Raw genomic sequence first — 21096 nt, forward strand, 5'->3', positions numbered from 1 at the left:
AACACCATTCAACTGAAAGTTTAAAACAAAGCCGAGTAAATTAATGCTTTAGAAATTATCCATAAGAATTTGTTTATGGGAAGCTAAATGGGCTAAATTTGCAGACTAAGTTTGGTCTGAATCTAAGGAAAAGTTTGACTTGAAGATTAAGCTACATACAATATAACAATTAAGAAGAAAGGAACAACACAAAAGCGACCACAACGCTTTTGTTTTGTGGTCTATATTACCAATAGTAATATTACTATTGGAATATTATTTATTCCAATAGTAATAACAACTGTAAAGCAACGAGATGACGCATAAAGCAATCATCTTTGACGCATAAAGCTAGATGATCATCTTTGCTTTATGTATTTGCTAAAAGCAGGCCATTATATGACCATAAACAAATCCAAAAAGAGCTCCATCAGATGCAACTCCCTTCTATAAGTAATTAAAAAATACATCACACCATGATCCTCCAACTACTTCCTGTCTTCTTCTTCATGATTTGTGCCAGTGGCAGCATCTGGTTGTTGATCGTGTGACTCGTGTAATGTGGACAAAGTGTTTGCGTCGCAGTTTTACGCAATAAGCCAATTTTCATGCGGCTGAAAAGCCACCTCATCCTAGCATCAAAACTTTTTTATCGAAAAATAGGAGTTTTGTTCTAAAATGGCATGTTTCCATTAAATACATTTATTTTCCATTAATGTCACATTGCACAGTCATATGGAAACGCAGCCTGTAGTCATTGCTTGCTTTGTTGTTGCCATTCCTTTTTCTACTATAGTTTTTCCTCCCAATTAATACTTGGACATTGTGTAAACAGTTAGCTTTTTTGGTAGTGATCTTTTGTGACTAACCTAATAGTGGCCACACACACATGACCATCCACACATACATTCTTTTATTGGTCTAAAATGAAATGTTAGAAGATGACATAATTATTAAAAAAAAGTCTCAATGAGTAGCAGGCCACCATTTCTTTGTATTTCCTTCCCTCTTGGGAGTCCTGCCTCTTGAATAAGGGGAGGGGAACAGGTTGTCACTTTAGTGCCCTGAAGCTTGTTGTTTTCATAATCCATGCACACTCTCACGTTGCTCCACGTGTGGTTGCTGGTGCTGCAGTTAGTCAGATGCCTTACTGATTTCAGATAACAGATATGACAGGAAGCACGCCCGTTTACACTAATAGATCATTTAACCAACGTCCTCACCATCCTCCCTCACTCTCTCTCTCTTTTTTAGATCTTCCTCACTTATCACTCCTCCTCACAGCTTCTTCCCTGTCTTTTCTCTGCTTATCCACACCTCTCACTCCTTGTTTACCCCATTGTTCTGTCCCTCTTTGCACTCCCCTGTTTCTCCTTCTCCTCCCTTGATTTGAGCGAAAGAGAGGCTGTAGATTCAATCAATTATTGAAAGAGCAGAAGGGGAGGGTGGGTGGAAGGGGGATGGCAAGGAAGAGATTGAGGGTAAAGCGTTGTTTGGTCAATGCTCAAAGCATTAGTCTATTCTCAAATCTGTTTTGGAAGTGCCCTGTGTTCAGGAAACGCAGGCTGCACGGACTTTCAGAAGCACTTATAGTTAACGTCATTAGCAGCTTCCACTGCTGCTCTGGCTTCTGCACAGGAATGTATGTGCTATCATTGGCATCTTCGAAAAGAGAAAACATCATCCTGGGACGCAGCAACAGACTGGCTGATGATGGCTAGTTTCTGAAAGAAATACTCTCGTGACTCCTCCCTCTGCTCTCAGATATGTGTCTGCGGTGTTTATCGTGAGCTGGATTGTTCAGGATGTCATGATTGGAGCCGATAAATTATTTAAATACCATAACATGCTAGCTTTTCCTTTCGCCACGTGTGTTTTCTTTTATAATTCTGTCGTTCATTTTCATGCTGAGGGAATATCATATCACATCTTTCATTCTTTGCAGTCATTTGAACAAATACTCACTTGTAATTATGATCACATTCATTGCTTGAGTTTCTTCTTTTTTTCTCCTTTTTGGCCAAATTTCCACCCAAAACCTTTTGTTTCTCACAGAGGACAGTACTCAGTTGCTCATCTCTGCAGATGCCACTAACAGCACAGTCACCAATGGTATGTGAGCATAAAGTTCTCTGCCCTGTCCCTTTCCTCAGTCAGTGAATGGACCCCGCACTGTGCAGTGACAGTGACAATATGATGGGCATTTAACAATGTCTTTCAGTTTCCTGATCGACTGTAATAAGATGAGTGCACTTGGCTTTCTCTTTCCTTTGGTATTGTGTCTGTGTGTTCATTTTCTGATTCTGGAAGTGTGTGATTGTCCCCGAAATCAGAAATATAATATGTTTGAGTGTAAATATAGTTCTGTTTAACTCAGCTTTCATTTTTTTCCCCTCAGGAAAACAGGCTGATGGAGCTGTGGAGAACAATCAGAATAAAGGTAGATGCTTTTGTCAGTTCGGTAAAATTCAGTGTAAAGTTCAACAATATGTCATCTCAAGGCGCTTTACAAAAACAAAACAAAACAAAATTTAATTCAATCCAATCATACAGACAGATTCCAAGTCAGATACATCAAGTCTAGTTGATCCTAGTTATCAATCAATGCCGTCATGTTCAGTTTATTACACAACAGAATACATTTGTCTTTGTTAAAGCAGCAGTATGTAACTTTTATTTTTTTTAAATTAAACATTAGTTAAAACTGTCTCTATGCCGTAACAGTATAACATAAGACAGATAATCGAAGAAAAGATGGATGTCCTCCATCTCCTCCCTGAGATACTATTGCACCACTCTCAACCAAAGACAACCAATCAGAGCCAGGAGGAGAGTATTAGCTCTGTCAGTCACCTGCATGTATTCCCTGCTCAGTGTGCTGATAGAGGAGAAACATCTTACTGTTACTGGAAAACCATTTATCCACCAGGTGGCAAGCTAATTAGCCTTAGCATTTATGACAGGTTATGTTAGTTGCAGCATAGCAAAGAGAAAGGATGAGACAAAGAGGGTGGAATGAGCAGCGCCACACGGAGGGTGACTGACAGCGCTAAGACCAGCCTCCTGGCTCTGACTGGTTATTTCTAGTTAGCACAAGAAGAGGACCTCGATTTTTTTCACAGATTGTCAGTCTCATATTACGACATAGTGACAGTTTCAGCAAATATGTAAAAAAATATATTTTTTTACAAAAGTTACATACTGCAGCTTTAAAAGAATGACATTTTTTATAATTTTGTCTTTAAGACAAGCTTTTAGTTAAAATTACTGGATTATCAGACTTCCTAGATTTACTATAGCAGGCAATCGTCAGCATAGCAATTAACTTTTTTGACAAGTAACATTAAAAATGGTGTTCTCTTTAAGTGCAAGCCCGGTGGAAACACCTCAAAAGACTTCCAAATGTATTTGAAGCACTAGTTTAAGAACCTTGCAACTTTTACCTTCCACTATACAAGCATGCGCTTTATGGTGCTGGTCTATCACATCATTTCTCAAAAAAGTAAATTGAGGTTTTTGGTTGTAAGAAGACAAATGAGAAAATGTCCAGGGCTACGAATGCTTTGACAATACACTGTAACCAAGCTTTAGGTTGTAAGTGAATTTTTTAAAGTTGCTACTTCAGATTTCAGTTTTTGAGCCGAGTATGGCTGTGGCACTGACCTACTTCATGTTAATGTGTAAAAGTTTATTAAATGTTTTCTTTTGACGTGTTTTTTTTTTTCTAGCCAAGAAGCAGGATGGGGGTGTTGCTATGGAGATGCAGCCCTTAAAGAGTGCAGAGGGAGGAGAAGTGGAGGACAGAGAGAAGAAGAAGACCAGTGTCCCAAAGAAGGAGAAGAGCGTTTTGCAGGGAAAGCTCACCAAACTGGCTGTGCAAATCGGCAAAGCAGGTGCACAAATCAGCCTTTAATATGTTTATGTGTTTATGGGTGGTTGAATGGAGTGCTTATTAATTCAACTCAGGTTATTTATAAACTGCTAATTAATAATATGTGAAGGAGCGTCAGTACATACAAAAATAAATTCTAACTTCCTTCCAGCTCTAATATAATGCAGTCAGTCTCATTTATAATCCTGGTCGGTTAAATGTTCACTAGTTAAGGAAGATAAATGTTTTATAAAGCATTTGGTACAATTTATGGGACGTAAACAAGAGTACATGCAGTATGACATCTGGCCAACAGACAGTTTTGTGTTAATTCCTCCCTAACAAGAACTATCTGGTTCTAAACCAGTTTTAACTACCTGGTTAAAACCAGTTGATTCATGTTCACATTAGAGGGTGACATAAGCGTGGCTCCCCGCCAGTAACAGTGATAGCAAAGACGGGTTAAAGAGCATCGTTAGTGAAAATGTTGAAAGCGAAATGGTGAGATATAATTGTTTTTTGGTGTTTTTTTTGCATTTGTCCTTTTCAATGCTCCGTAGTTGATATTTAAGTATTATTAATAATCTCATCAAATTTCCTGTCAATTTTGACCATTTTTGTACACAAAAACATGGTGGGCTGCCGGTGTGCTGCCCCACCACTTCTACCTCCACCCTTAGCTTGTTTTCTAGGGGGAAGCTTGCACGTTGGCGTATGTATTATCACATTACCTAGCATTACTGTCTCCTGACATTTTGCAAATGGTATTTTATATTGCCTGAATTCCCAAAACAATTAATCACATATTTCGATGCTTTTATAAACTGAGAAGAGAAGTGAAATTTTGACCCAATTTAAGCTATTTTTGTAGATACAGCCACTTTTAACCCTCTTAATTACCATCAAGTCAGAACACATGGGATTTGGTTTTTTTTTTCTTGCCCTTGAAACTATTATTATGCAGTGAAAAAGACATAGTAATACCGATTGACTTCCAAATACTGAATTTTGCTCCAATAACATGAAGATAAATTCTCATTGTCTTTTTATAATTTTGTCCGTATGACGTTCCTCTTTCAAATAAACTCTCAGTTCTGTTTTAGCACATTAGCCGACAAAGTCTTCGATCATGTAAACTAAACATATCTCTGTTGGGCTTCACTCTGGGCTAGGCCTCTTTGCTCCATCCATAAACAAACAAACCAATAACAATCGGGCAGCAAAAATCTCTTCAGTGTAACCCGATAGTTTTACGGGTTGAAGCTTGAGCATTACGTGGAAAGGAAAGTCGAAGCATAATCAAGTTTAAAATGAGGGGAAATACATAAATGACCAGTATAAGTCTGCTGTCACGCACACACACACACACACACACACACCCGCCCACACACACACACACACGCACACACTAAGGAAAAACATCATGCACGCCTTCAGAGAAAATGCTGCAGCTCTGTGAAATATTTAAAGTTTGACCTAAAAAAGGCTCTGAATCTTTCATTCACCCACAAACAGAGTGTTGATAAAAGAGCTGTTTAAAATGGCATCATTCAGTTCTAAGTCTTCAAAAAAATATGGGCTCATGGTCATACAGCTGCAACCTGGTTCCACAGGAGAGGAGCTTGGTAGATAAAACATCTGCCTCCCGTTCTAGTTTAGAAACTCAGTAAACTTGCAACCTGATAGCAAAGGGCTGCATTGGGAAGATACAGAATGATTAGATCTGTGGCATATGTAATAACTTCATTATTAAGGGCTGTGTATTGTATGTTGGTAGGCGAATGTTAAATTCTACTTTGGATTCAACAGGAAGCCAAAGAAGACAAACAAAAATTCAACAAAAAATATTTTTTTTCTGTTTAATTTTCATCAGAATCTGGCTGCAGTGTTTTGGATAAGCTGAAGGCCATGGTTATGGTATTACTGTTGCCCTGACTAAGTCAGGTAAAAATTAGGGATTTCAAAAGTTATGCAAATTTTTTTCTCAAGAAAAATAATTGTGTGTATGAGACAGATCCAAGTAGGAAAAATTATTTCATAACTGAGACTAGGCCTCACTAAATCAGTACTATTAGGTTTACAAAATGTTTTTTCTCCATTTCATGTGTTTAAAAAGTAAAGAAACATGTTCACAAATAGATATGGTACAGCTGTTTGTCAATAGTTTAATAAATATGAATCATCAGGAAAACCTCACTTCAAAGTAGAAACAGGACGCTGAAACCGAAGTCTGTGATTCCTGCTAAAAGGCTGAGAGCAGAAAATCTTATTTTTTACTGTGTTGTGTGGGAACATGTGGGATGGGCAATAATTATATTATTAATTATTACTGGGGGGGGGGATCAATTGCAACATGGATAATAATTTATATTAATGATATTTGATATCTGATATTTGCAAACGCTGAACAGAGATTGTTGCTTTTGCAGATTTTTTTTTCTCCCCACTGTTGATTCCATTAAAAACATCAATAAAAATGAATACATAAAAAAAACATGATTGGATCAAATAATTGTCAGCTGCTTTGTAAAATGTAATGTAACTGGTCTACTCAATTAAATGATGGGCAAGTTTCTGTTGAAATGAGTATTTAAAAATTGTGATTAATTTTTAGATGTTTTTTTACTGTCATTTCAAATGTTACAGCAATAAATACTAGAGCTAAGAAGAAATGACAACAAAGTTCAAAGTGGCCTCTCGCAAAACTAACGATGTTTAAAAATACTTAATGTGACATTTGTCAAAACTATTATGAGTTTGAACTGATGAAGATAATGGCTCTTCTTTTAGCCTCGTTCTTGTGTTAGTATCGTTCCTTCATAGTTCTCTTTGATTCTCCAATCCTCTTGCATACTTATTAGTATGGATTGTGTTTTTGTTGTTTTTACCTGAAATAAGTTGCATATAATATTTACGGCCAGTTTTGTAAGACTGTTTCTGCTTGGGACGGCTTCCAATCCTGGAAGAGAGCTTGTCTTGTGGTTTGAGTGTCTAATAGAACTGACAGTGCGAAAATAGGATAAATAAAAATACATTTCAAAAATTCTGTTGTAGCTGACGTAAAGCAGAAGACGCCTATTATTTTATATAATAAATATATAATGTAATATATATATATATATAATATAATATATAATACATATATAATAGTACGGCTCTAAGCAGAATGCTTCGTAACTTGCTGTTTTTAATTTCACTTCTCTTTTCTCCCTGCAGGTTTGGTGATGTCAGCCATCACTGTCATCATTCTGGTGCTGTACTTTGTCATAAACACATTTGTCATTAAAGGTTTGTGTGCATGAACCATTTTAGCAGAGCAATGCTGAACGCTGGCTACTCTAAGGAGCAAACTTGAAATGAAACTGTTTGGCTAAACATGGTCTCCGGTTTGTGTTGCAGGTCATACGTGGCTAACAGAATGCACTCCGATATACATCCAGTATTTTGTCAAGTTTTTCATAATCGGAGTCACTGTGCTGGTGGTGGCTGTGCCAGAAGGCTTACCTCTTGCTGTCACTATTTCTCTGGCCTATTCTGTGAAGGTATAGCCAACACACCTGGTTCATGTAGTCAGCCTTCACTTCAGTTTTACTCCCGGTGCAGACACTATCTGAAGTAGTCAGTGTGATGTTTAAAATTATTTCTGGTGTTGTATTGAAAATATCACTGTGCCTGTTAGTGTTCCAGTTAAAAACATTCAGGATAGTTTGTCAAAATATGTTTTAAAGCCATTGAATTAGTCCTTCTAGAAGTCTGTTTATGTTTAATGTAAGAAAAAAAGAAAAAAACCTTCGCCCTTCTCTTCATCTTCGTCCTGCCCAACATCACATTGCTCCGTGCACTGATGCACAAACCATCCATCATCATTTACTGCCTCCTCCTCATCCACCCCACTGTTTTCCCTTGATATCTCATAACCAGAAAATGATGAAGGACAACAACCTTGTACGGCATCTGGATGCATGTGAGACCATGGGGAATGCCACGGCCATCTGCTCCGACAAGACCGGCACGCTCACCACCAACCGGATGACTGTAGTGCAGACTTACATAGGTGAGGCAGAAGAAAGTGCATGTTAAAGATTAAAGCTGCATATGCTGGGTTAGACAGAAAATAACTCCTGTTGCATTTAAACAACTGTTATTTCCAAGCTTGTTTTTTTTTCCGAAGGGTGGATATTTTTTCTACAAATCTGTGTCCTTTGAGCTAATTTCTTTTTTTTTCTTTTTTTTTGCTACACAAATTGTTGTTCATACCTACTGGCAACTCTGGTAAAGATTCATGACCAGTCTTGAAATAACTGGGTTCTTTATCAATCAATCATGTTTATATCCTACAAGGCAGTTCAAAGTGCTTTAGATCATAAATACATGAAAACATCATAAAAGTATTGAAAAAGTTGTGAAAACCAGTAACAGATATTACATTTTGTCAAATGCCATCATTAAAATCATCAGTACACATAAAATATGCTGATTAAGGTTCAGTAACCATGAGTCAAAAGCAACTATAAGCAGGTGAGGTTTTGAGTCTTGATTTAATGGAACTGCTTCTCCATGTTTGGTTCTGGTTCTGGGGATACAGAGCAGGATGGAACCAGAAGACCTGAGGGGTCTGGAACGTTGATACAACAGCAGCAGATTTTTTATGCATTGTGGTGCTAAGCCGTTCAGTGAGTTATAGACCAACAGTATTTTAAAGTCTATTTTCTGAGTTTCACGGAGCCATTGGAAGGATTTTAGAACTTCCACTGGTTTTAAGGTGAGCAGCAGCGTTCTGGATCAGCTGCAGCTGTCTGATTGATTTTTTTAGGCAGACCTGTGAAGACGCTGTTGAAGTAATCAATGTGACTAAAGATAAACACACTGATGAGTTTGTCTAGATCTTGCTGGGATATTAGTCCTTTAATCCTTGAAATAATCTTCAGGTGATAGAAGGCCAACTTTGTAACCATATTTATGTGGCTCTGAAGGTTCAGGTCTGATGGCAGAGTTCCAGAGAGAGTAGGAGTTTTTAGGGACAGATAAGTTTTAAGGGACAGAAGCCCAATTTCAAGGCATTAAAGTATGAAGTTAAATTTCTTTTTAGTCATGTTTAATATCTGGCACTTTAAAGGGACCAGTTTTGTCAGGGCTTTGTGACAGAATGATGCATTGTTAAGCTGGAAGTAACCAAAAGAAGATGGACACACTGTGACTGTAAGAAGGAAATGGTCAAGTATGGTTGACCATTTCCTTCCCAGCAAGTATGCTGGGATGTTCAGCCTCTGAACTGTCATGTGGACACTGGTATCCCCTACTGTGTAGTGTGTGGCTATGAGTGGTTTCCATCTGACCATTCTCTTCACACAACTGCTGCTTATTGGATAGTTTATCTCTTTCTCTGACCTTACTTTCCAAACATATGAGATGGTGGTGCATAATGCTCTCTGTAGACCAACAGTTTTGTGAAACAGTCAGACATTAATGTCTGGCACCAAAAACCATGCTAAATTCAGTCACCAAATTCCAATTTTTTCCTCCATTTTAACACTTGTTTTGGACTCCAGTAAGTTTTCTTTATCACCCTGATATGCCTCAATGTACAGAGTTGCTGCCTTGTCCCTAACTGACTGTATTTATGTTAACCAGCAATTGAAATCGTGTCATACAGAGTGACCCTGGAGTGTTTATGTAGAGGTTATCATTCAAGGTGATGAAAGTGTGACTATTGTTTCAGGTGATGTGCACCATCGTGTGATCCCAGACCCTGGACTGGTCAATCATAGGACACTGGATCTGCTAGTCAATGCAATCGCCATCAACAGCGCCTACACCTCCAAGATCTTAGTGAGTAACCCTCAGACAAATACAAACATTTGTTCTTTAAAGCAGCATTTAAAAAAAAAAAGATCCTGGGAATAATGTTGTCTTCTTTAGAAAGAACTTATCTAAAATTCACATTTTGCATGTTTCTATATTTCCACTTGGGTTTCTACTGCTTCTGAAAACAGCCCAAGTACTTAAAAAACCCACCCAGACAGTTATTAGCAATACATTATGAGCCATTTCAAAAACCTACAGAAATCAGCAGGCACTGTCCCTCACCTCGCAACCCCAGCGCATGTTGCCTGTCACCTAGCAACCCAAGCAGAGCTCCAACACGTTTGGTCAGCTGGTTTTACCACTGTATGCACTGTACAATAACTGATGGCTAAAGACAAGTGTTTTATTGTTGACATACCTGTAACAACTTGCTTCATTATGGTTGGTTGTGCAGGAGGCTCCACTATTGCTTTTCAAAGTTTGTATAATTGTTTCATTTTGCAGTCATTTTCACATGCTTGTGACCCATCCTAACCTGTTCAAGGAAGCATAACAGCTCACCTTTAAATCATTTGTTGTTTCCTTTTCTGTCTCTTCCTCTCCAACTCTATCATGCTAATTTGTATCACCCCTGTTCTTTAACAGCCACCGGACGTGGAGGGGGGTCTAGCCAAGCAGGTGGGCAACAAAACAGAGTGCGGCCTGCTGGGACTTGTCTTAGACCTTCAGCGGGACTACACCCCTGTAAGAGAGCAGATCCCTGAGGAGAAACTCTACAAGGTAGAAAATCACAAACCAAACTCAGTTTTTAACATTTCCCCTTAGATAACAAGTATGTAAGACACTCGGTAGATGGAAAAAACATTTGATTTTCTTCTAGATTTTTCTTTTTCCGCCCTCCTTTTTCATTTGCAGGACTTTTAAACACTTTTCAGTTTTAGAATGCACTATAAATTATGCTCCCCTTCATCAGAACATCTTCAGTTTCCCCACACCATGCAGAAATATGTCTTGTTTTTGACTCAAACAACTAAAATGAAAATGCAAGAAAAACTTAAACTAAAACCTGTTGCATCTGAAGAAAAAAGTAGTTTTTATGTAGTTGTGAACAGGTTTAACCCCAAACTTGTCTCATTCTGGGATGTTTAAGGTAGTTTGTATTATGGCTCCATGAAAAAACTGTACTGCAGTATTTGGCCATCTAGTTGCTGTATGATAATACTGATTATCCAACGTTTTCCAGGTTCTTTTCTTTCATTTCCTTCTTCACAATCTCCCCACCACTGTTTGTTAGCTTTAGCATCCCAGCCACAAAAAAAAAACTACATAATGTGTGGTATCAACGGCAGGAAACCCTCATCCAACAGGCCTAAATACATTATATTATTGATACAACAAATTTGCATGCCTGGTGTTTGAAATATATCTTATTACGCCCAAGTGGTCTTTTGCAAATGTGACACGTAGCTATTGACACATAAAATAATAATTATAATTTGATACTTTGTGCAGATTTAGTTGGTGTTCCTCTTTATCACTCATCTTTCTCTCTCTCTCAGGTGTACACATTCAACTCAGTGCGCAAATCTATGAGTACTGTGATCAAGCTGCCTGATGGTACCTTCCGCCTTTACAGCAAAGGAGCCTCTGAGATAATGCTGAAAAAGTGAGTGGCGCTTTCAATTCAAGTATTTCATTTTTATTACAGGTGTTTTAAAATTCAGCCTCACTGATATGCTTTCTCATTAATCAAAGATGTCCAAAGGCAGCGAATAAAAGCAGATTGCGTTCAAGCTTAGTGAAAAGTTTCAATGTGGCACCAAAGATGTCATTCTTCGTTTTCCTTCTCAGGTGTTCCTACATCCTGGATGCCAATGGAGAATCTCGCAGTTTTCGTCCACGCGACAGAGATGAGATGGTCAAACAGGTGGGGCCGATTCATGGGTGCATATTTGATGATTTAACTCTATAGTCAGAGACAATGGTTCTGGAGATAGAGACATTGATGAACAGTAAAAGTAAATCTCATGGTGCTAAACCCTAGCTGAACTCTGATTAAAAGTTGTTCAGTGGGGAAGCAGGCGAGAGGCTCTGCAGATCATATTAATAATTTCAAAGAAATGCTGTGACTCAGAGTTTCACATTGCTGCTATATTTTAACTAGATTTCATTCTTCTTTTTCAATTAAGTTCCTGGAAAGATGAACAGCTTGATCTTTTCAGCTTAAACTTAGCAACATAGCAAATACAAATTTGGTAGCACATTAGTAGCTTAGGGAACCTAAAGGGGAATAATAGCTTAACAGTAAAGATATAATAAGTTAGCTGAGACGAACTAGTCAGTTAAATTTGTCTATTAGAAGGTAAAAATAAAACTATTCAAACTATCTGGTCTTATTGGGGAAACAAGTCCCTGCTCTTAAACCTGACAGTTGGTTGTGCCACCTCTCCCTGCCAGAGTTTGCTTGACTTGAGTCTAATCAAAATCTTTTAGCATTTTAGAGATGACCTTGCTGGTGTTCAGATCATTAACCTGCTGCATTAACCATATGTTCCCTTTCTGAGTTTTCTGGTTGAGGTTCATGGTTCCATCAATGACAGTTTCACATCACAAAGTGACCCATTCAAGCTTAGAACAAATCAATGTGTGGATGTGCCATAACTTTCTTCAGCTAGAAAAAAAACTGGGATCATTATCTTTGGGCCTAAGAGGAATGATTTAGAGTCAGTACAGAGTTATTCTGCTATTATAGCTAGAAACAGATCAGGCCTGAAATCTGGGTGTAGTGATGGACTCAATCCTGAACCTTCAGAGCCACATAAAGACAGTTCCAAAGTCGGCCTTCTATCACCTGAAGAACATTTCCAGGATGAAAGAACTAATGTCCCAGCAAGATCCAGAGAAACTCATCCATGCATTTATCTTTAGTCACATTGATTACTGCAACAGCGTCTTCACAGGTCTGCCTAAAAAAATCAGGCAGCTGCAGCTGATCCAGAACGTTGCTGCTCATGTTCTCACTAAAACCAGGTAGACAGATCACATAACACCGGTTTTAAAGTCCCTACACTGGCTCCCAGAAAATAGACTTTTAAACACTGTTGTTAGTTTATGAATCACTGAATAGCTTAGCATCAAAATACATTAAAGATTTGCAGTTGTTGTATCAACCTTCAACTCAGGTCTTCTGGTTCTGGTTCTGCTCTGCATCCCCAGAACCAGAACCAAACCTGGAGAAGCAGCATTCATGCAGCTTTTATGCACCACAAATCAAATAAACAAAAACACTGACATTCTTTAAATCAAGGCTAAAAACCCAGCTGTCTAGAGCTGCCTTTGATTAATGACAGCTGGAATAACATAAAAGTAGTCTTGTCTTTCGACCCATCAAATGCTGTGTTTGGGTTGTACCAGATGCAACAGCATGGACTCCTTCCAAAATCGTTTTTCTCATCAGTCTGCTAAATTGTTTTTCGAAAACTCTTGGGAATCACACCAACATGTTTCTTTTAGCAATCGTTAATGGTTGTTTTGCTCTTTTTTTCTCATCAGTGGATAGTCACCTTAAAACTCGGGTCCCATTTTTGCCAAGTCTCAATCTTATTGCTGAATTATAAACTAACTGAGGCCTACAGAGCTGTAGAAGTTGAGTTCTTGTGTGACCTTCAGAATGAATTAATGAATGAGTCACTGATTCGCTCTTGGAGTAATTTTGGTAGGTCAGCCACTTCTAGGAAGGTTTCCCAATGTTTTCACCATTTGTAGATAATGACTCTGTGCTTCACTGGATTCCCCAAGCCAAAGGTTTTATAACCGTTTCTAGTTTGATTCAGTGACTTAGTTTCTAATCTGTGTCTGAATCGTTTAGAATCGTTCAGGTCAAATTGAACCTAAACGATTAATCATATAATTTATAATTTAAAAACTAAAGGTCTTATGTACTGTCTTATATTAATCCACGTTGATCCAAAATATTTAAGTGCAACAAAAAAAATCAAAAACAGAAAACAATCTCCCAGGACTTTATTGTTAAACATGGGCATAAAGCTGCTTTTACGGATTTTGGATTTGTTCTTCTAGTCTGTATGCTGATTAGATTCAAGTTTTTTCATCATGTGAACAAATTCTTCCTCCTCTACAGTGTAATTACTGTTTTATGAGGCATATATTATGATTTTGATCCCAAGCTTTGAAATTTCATGTTTGAAACATGAGTAAAGGTAGTTCTTATAAGACCAGCCAGTCATTAAAAATCATTCTAAATATAAAGACTGCTGATGAAGTTAAAATATCAAGATAAGCTCCCATGTTTTCATACACATTTACTGTGTAATCAGGATCTGTTAAGTGAGCTGCCATTGGAACAACATGAAGATAATGTTGTAAAGAGTGCACTGCTGCCGACTCCATCTGATTACCTTGATCAAAATTATTATCCACATTAACAGTTTATGCTTTCAATTTTACACTAAGTTATTCAACCCTCCACAAGCATGGCATTTAAACAAAAATGTGACATCAGCTTTGGCAGACTTACATTTTTACAAACTTGTGACATGTGAAAATAGCTCTGTCAGCTCTACTGTAATACAAACGTTAGCAAACAAACGCATGTATTTGTGAATTTTCTGAGAGTTTGCAGCCCAAGCGCGGCGTAATTGACTGACGGGCGGACAGATCTAAATTTGGCTCATGATGAACACAGCTTGTGCCGTGAGAAAAATAACTGCTCCTTCCGCGACTTGATTCCAGCTCAGTAGTTGAGTTTGCGTTGTGGCAGCTTCATGTCACCTCGTTTCTGTGTCACGCTGCGCCGTCTGCAGCAAGCCGGGGGTCTTTCCCTTCAGCTGCGTCACATCGGATCCATCACGAATACACCTCAGACCTCATTTCTGCTTTACATATCGGAATCCAAATGACTGGTGAAGTCAGAATTGTGATGTGTTTTATTAATTGACTGTTAGGTGATTGAACCAATGGCCTGTGAGGGGCTGAGGACCATCTGCATCGCCTACCGTGATCTGCCCCCAAATCCGGAGCCAGAATGGGACAACGAGGCGGAAATTGTGACAGAGCTGACCTGCATCACTGTGGTTGGAATAGAGGACCCTGTTCGGCCCGAGGTATGTGGCTTTGAAGGGGTGCTGATGTTTGTCAGTACATGAAATCTTTTACACCGTCTATCTGAAGCATGATTGGCATTTTGTTTCTGTGTAAATAAATCCCTTTGACCTTTTCGAGGTGCCGGAAGCCATCCGGAAGTGTCAGCGCGCGGGCATCACAGTGCGGATGGTAACTGGTGACAACATTAATACAGCGAGGGCCATCGCTGCCAAGTGCGGCATCATACACCCTGGAGATGATTTCATCTGTCTGGAGGGGAAAGAGTTTAACCGGCGAATCCGGAACGAGAAGGGGGAGGCAAGTTTGGGTCTCCGTCAAATTAAAAGAAACTTCAATGTTCCAACCGGGATGCATTTCATTCTGTTTGTACAATACAAACGTTTTAAAAACAATCCTAGTTTCCTCATGATCTGCTCAGATCAATCTGGTCCTTTCTGATGTTTCAAAGCTCATTTTTTAGCTCTTGTAGATGCAGGATGAAGCTCCTCTCAGGTCCTGTTTCAGGACTTAACTAGATTTTGTTTCCTTTTACTTAAAGTAATGACAGATAGATTGTATTAAAATTAATACCAAGCCACCAGGGAACAACAGATGAAAGTTATCTCTTGTAGCTAAATCTGGCATATTTACAAGATCGTTCTAATGGACTCATGTTGATTAATATACACTGTCCCTTATGAAATAAATTCAAATTCAATATCTGATAGACATAAATTGCCAGTATATAGTTTTTATGACTTCTTATAATAATCAAATTTTGCAATGTAAAAAACAGCAGCTGAAGAAAAACAATTTGTTGATTGATTGACTATTGATTGAAATCATTTTGAAATCATTTAAGAAAGTCCGACTGATATGAAGCTTAATTTAAAAACAACTAGAAGTGTCTCTTCATTGTAATTTGCAGATTTAGTTCTCAGACGCCATTTCGCCAGTGAGAATTTTTACATTTAGTTCTGGCCTCTTGTTGCTGAATTTAGCTGATTTTGATACTCTAGTTTAAAAAAATATGGCATAAGAAGATACCAGAACAACATTCAAAAGCTTTTTCTAGCCTGCCTCCTCTGAGGAGTCTTTAGTCATTCATATCAGAAGCCATGATGAAGGGAGAGGGGTTTTTGTAAAATAGGACTCAAAGATTATTTTAAAACATCCACAGATTGATTGGGAATTGATAACATAAAACATAAACCAAACCAGCATTCTTGTATCAGCTGAAAGTCTCACTGAATAAACTCCAAACATTTCCCATTGAGGACAACATGTTTAAACAACTTCTGACAAATCAGTGCTTCGTCTTTAAAACTTAAAAAAATAACCTTGACAATTTATAATTTAAAGTTTTTTTTCTATTTGTAACAAGATATACACAAAAGAGTGTTCTTGATATTTCTTACAGAATCTCTTCAGTAAGAGATTCTGATGACCAGTCAGCCGCCAGACAAAGAAAATGGTTCGGTATCGGTAGATGTTAGCCATTTTTTGTCCATATATGGTGCTCTGGAAAAGTGATTCTTTTAAAAATATTATTGTGTATAAAGGCACTTAAATTTACAGCTTTTCATTTCTTTTTCTATTGAAAAATTTATGAAAGGTGGCAACACAAAGACAGACTGATTACTCTAAGAAACGGAAATGGAAATAGAGTGAAATATTCACCATGATAAGGTTTCTATTGCAGCTTTCTCCTGAAGTGGCTGAATCCACTGAGGTCAGAGCACAGAATAAAAAAACAACAACATTCATTCAGAATACTTTCATCCAGCCCATTTAGCTGTATAATTTGAATTTAGCAGAATGCTTAATGAGATAGCAAGCTGATTAGTGCTGTGGCTTTGCTTTTCTAAGGAGTGTGAATTTAAATATACTCCCTAAAACGTAGGTGTAAATCCTAATTATGCCAGCAGTCTGCGGCTGATTGAATGGGAGCGCAGAGCACAGTGTCTCTCTGATCCTGGTTCCTCCATAGAGCCCAGGATTAACAGTGACATCTAGCGAAGCACTGCTGAGTTGGTTCTTCTGTGTTAATCTTCATCACACGCGCTTCCTTCTCGTCTACAGATTGAACAGGAACGTATAGATAAAATCTGGCCCAAGCTGCGCGTGCTGGCTCGATCCTCGCCGACAGACAAGCACACACTGGTTAAAGGTGAGGCTCCAGGGTTTGATCACTGAAGCACGAGTGTGTTTAGACATCACAGGAACATTTTGAGCCTGTTTCGCCCTCCTCTAGGCATCATTGACAGCAGCGTCGTGGAACAGAGGCAGGTTGTCGCGGTAACAGGAGACGGGACTAATGACGGACCAGCTTTGAAGAAGGCTGATGTGGGCTTTGCCATGGTAAGCTGATCCATAATTATTCACCTATAATGTTTATGAGCTGCTAAAGGCCCACTATGCCTCCATTTGTGTCGGTGTATTTACAGCTCAAGCTTTAAGTGGCTCTTTATGTGCTGTGCCAGGCTGATGTGGATTTGGCATTTTGTGGACAGAAAAAATGGCTCGTTTTCCTGCAAATGTGCATAGAATTACCACAGCAGAATGGCAGTCGTCCTTATGTTCCTTTTTTTAAGTTACTAAACTCAAATTATGTGGTTAATTTGTTTCAAACTCAGAAAATTAGGTTACTCATTTACAAAAATGTGAAGGAAGACATTACTTCTGCCTTTTTTTATATATATATTAACTTTGCATTTTTTAAATGTAGAAATGCATGTATAATCTATGTAAATTATATAAAATATTGTTTATTTTATATTGTTTTTTCATCTAAAATCTGGAGATGCAACAATTATAATTTTGCAGCTGATTTTCCACACTCCAGGTTTTGTAAAACTTTACCATGCTGTTTATTATGTAACACTTTTAGAAAAGGACACATGGTTGGCCAAAGTACTGCAAAATAGTACGTTTCCACAAACACAATTAAAATTGTAATAACTCTAACATAGCACAATCAAATCTGAATAAACAGTACAATCAATATCAGATTGACATTATGTTAAAAGCTAAATAATGAAAAGTAAGTTTTCAAGCGAGATTTTAAATCCTCAACTGAGGGAGCTTGTCTTATGTGTGGAGAAAAACCTCAGTTGTGGTTTTTCTCGACCACAACAGAGAAAAACTGATCACAAATCATGCTGCTGGATTGGAAGTGAAGGACCTCACTAATTTCTGTTAATAAGAAGAGTAGCAATAATCCAACTGGAAGGTTTTGAAAGGATAGATTACGAATGAAAGAGGATGATTTTACAACAACATTGATGTTGTTATCAAACCTACACGCATCTATCTTAAAAACCTAAGTTGGCGACAACAATCTTCAAATGAGGAATCAAAATAGAGAGATCAGCTCAGGGTGGAAGATTTTGGGACTGAATAAAATAAAATGTTCATTAAAGTAAAAAACAATTTAGGGCCTTCCATGATTTGGTGTCAGCAAAACAATCAAGATGATCACTATACTTGGTAAAATGTTGCCTTTGCAGCGTAAAAGACCTCTTTCTCCTTGATAGTCACTTCTAAAACATCCGGCGTCCAGATCCAGATCTCTGAGTGCTGCTACACTCAGAGCAGCACTCTGAGATCAGACCTGAGCTTTTTATGGGTAAAAGTTTTAGAGATTAGAGGGTTGATCTCTCCGTCCTCTACACATATTGTAAACCAGCTGATTGTTGTCTGAGGAAGACCTCCACATTGACTGAAGTGACCCTTGACTCATGTCACATCCCTCTGTCAGCCAATGGATTTCTGAAATGACTTGTTGGTTAAATTTGGTAGGTGCTTTAGAGGCATTGGCACTAAAAGAGGCAACTGCCTTTAAGGTTGTGTTGTTCTCTGTTACATGTTTTTATTTTACACAAGAGGCCGAAACACACAAAAGGTCGTGGGTCCTCCCGGCCCGGCCGGTTCTACAGTCAATGCTCTTACTCACGCCAAGTGGCAGCGCTCAGAGGCAGAGCGACACGATATCGAGACAGTGGCATTCCACAGTAATTTGGATGCTTGAACGCTCGCATGAATCATGTCATGAGTCGTGTTCCTCTCACTCCGTCTCAATCTCTGCCAGGGTATCGCCGGGACAGACGTGGCTAAAGAGGCGTCCGACATCATCTTGACTGATGACAACTTCAGCAGCATTGTCAAGGCCGTGATGTGGGGACGAAATGTCTACGATAGCATCTCCAAGTTCCTGCAGTTCCAGCTCACGGTCAACGTAGTGGCTGTCATCGTGGCCTTCACCGGGGCATGCATCACTCAGGTGGACACATTTCTTAACACTTAAACATGCTGACAAATTTCCACACACGCGCGCACACGCCTACACCCACACACACACACACACACACACACACACACACACACACACACACACCCCTATACATAATGTGGACACATAAATGTCACTTCTGGAAGATTCACTCACCTTATATATGGGATGACAAAGCAAAGCAGGAAATGCTTTTATTGCATTTTTAAACTACCCTTTGTAAGCAGAGATGCCCTGGCACTTGCAGCGAATCACATTCATTCATATGAAAGGAAAGTCAAACTGCACACATGGATGTATTTGTTAAAAATACATCGAATTTTCTTCATATAACTATGACTGAAATAAAGTTATATGACAGGTTTATCCCAAATAAACCAGTAAAAACACCTGAATATGTGACAGAAGCAATATAACAGAGCAACCTGCATGTGGTAATGTGGGACACAAGGCAAAACATGAAGAGATTTTAATCAAGACTTTTGGAGTAAATGTCTCAAACTTTACAAGTTGTGTGTGTAATTAACTGTCATCAGGTCCAGGTTTGTCTAGTCCATAAATTTACATTTCTACGCTTGTCTAATTTGGAGTTGGTTTTAATGCCAAAAGTTGAAAATTCTTCCTGTGTACTTTCACAAATATAAAAAAAAATGTTTCACACTAATTTGAAATTGTGTTTGAAGGAATTGCTGCTCAGTGCAGAATAATCTGGCTGAGGTTTGTTCAGTCTAAGTAGATTTTGAGGGAGTGATTTTTGAAAGCATTTCCAGGAAGGACATGGGGAGATTCTCAGTGCTCTGTCACCATCCCTTTTTCCATGAAGTTTCCAAAACAAAGACAAAGGCCCAATATTTTAAAAAATTTAAAGTATGAATACTCCAGTTAATGATTGATTCCTAAATTACTTTATGGTTATGTCAATAATCAATAAATCCCAATTAATTTGATTAATCATTTCAGCCCTACATTAAACGTACGTAGTTTGCCTGTAAACAATGAGCCTAACAGCCACAGATCTCTGTGTCATCTCAGCAAGGTTTATGAAACAGGAAAATGTCTCTGCAGGATTCTCCTCTGAAGGCGGTGCAGATGCTTTGGGTGAATTTGATCATGGACACGTTTGCCTCGCTGGCTTTGGCCACCGAGCCCCCGACTGAAGCCCTGTTGCTACGAAAACCCTACGGTCGAAACAACCCGCTCATCTCTCTCACCATGATGAAGAACATCCTCGGCCATGGAGTGTACCAACTGGTCATCATCTTTACTCTGCTGTTTATCGGTACAAATTCAATTAAATGCATTTTTACCAAATTCCTAATCCATTCTATCTATCTATCTATCTATCTATCTATCTATCTATCTATCTATCTATCTATCTATCTATCTATCTATCTATCTATCTATCCATCCATCCATCCATCCATCCATCCATCCATCCATCCATCCATCCATCCATCCATCCATCCATCCATCCATCCATCTATCTATCTATCTATCTATCTATCTATCTATCTATCTATCTATCTATCTATCTATCTATCTATCTATCTATCTATCTATCTATCCATCCATCCATCCATCCATCCATCCATCCATCCATCTATCTATCTATCTATCTATCTATCTATCTATCCATCTATCTATCTATCCTGGAAGGACTGAAAGTGACAGTAACTGGCCAAATGGGAGAAACAATTTCCCCGCTCAAGCTAAAGTTGGTCCACGAAAACACGTATTTACAAGTTCAAACGTGGACGTTGTTTGTGCAACTGAAAACGTCAGATTACTTTTGTCAAAGAAAGCAACAGAACATAATTCTGCCCTAGTAGAGACACACACACAAATAGCCAGCCAGCCTAGCAGTTGTCTGACTCACCGGATGTCTGCTGTTGATAATTGGCCTGGTCATACTTGTTTGAGAATGCTCAAACGAACAGCTACAGGCAACATTGCTGTTTTTATTCGACTTCTCTTCAAGTGAGCATAAAGGTCTTATTCTGGACGTGTAACTTCAGGGACGATAGATGTCCAAGGACAACAAGAAAAT

At 38.5% G+C, this 21096-nt stretch overlaps 1 protein-coding gene across 5 annotated transcripts in view; it reads left to right on the forward strand.

Moving 5' to 3' along the window:
• The window catches only part of atp2b3b (ATPase plasma membrane Ca2+ transporting 3b), a 65534-nt gene that overhangs the window by 23724 nt on the left and 20714 nt on the right, over nt 1-21096 (forward strand). For 3 of the 5 annotated variants that reach the window (XM_028024857.1, XM_028024839.1, XM_028024850.1), the window contains exons 7-21: nt 2378-2419; nt 3708-3872; nt 7067-7138; nt 7250-7392; nt 7772-7904; nt 9570-9679; nt 10301-10435; nt 11215-11321; nt 11507-11582; nt 14620-14778; nt 14897-15076; nt 16841-16928; nt 17013-17119; nt 18849-19040; nt 20115-20328. In XM_028024857.1, coding sequence (XP_027880658.1) covers nt 2378-2419; nt 3708-3872; nt 7067-7138; nt 7250-7392; nt 7772-7904; nt 9570-9679; nt 10301-10435; nt 11215-11321; nt 11507-11582; nt 14620-14778; nt 14897-15076; nt 16841-16928; nt 17013-17119; nt 18849-19040; nt 20115-20328 — 1923 coding nt within the window. Of the gene's footprint in view, nt 1-2034; nt 2092-2377; nt 2420-3707; nt 3873-7066; nt 7139-7249; nt 7393-7771; nt 7905-9569; nt 9680-10300; nt 10436-11214; nt 11322-11506; nt 11583-14619; nt 14779-14896; nt 15077-16840; nt 16929-17012; nt 17120-18848; nt 19041-20114; nt 20329-21096 lie in introns of all 5 variants that reach the window. The other 2 variants (XM_028024835.1, XM_028024844.1) reach the window with 1 other exon arrangement.

Source organism: Xiphophorus couchianus, chromosome 1, assembly GCF_001444195.1.
Source record: "Xiphophorus couchianus chromosome 1, X_couchianus-1.0, whole genome shotgun sequence".
Lineage (NCBI taxonomy): Eukaryota > Metazoa > Chordata > Actinopteri > Cyprinodontiformes > Poeciliidae > Xiphophorus > Xiphophorus couchianus.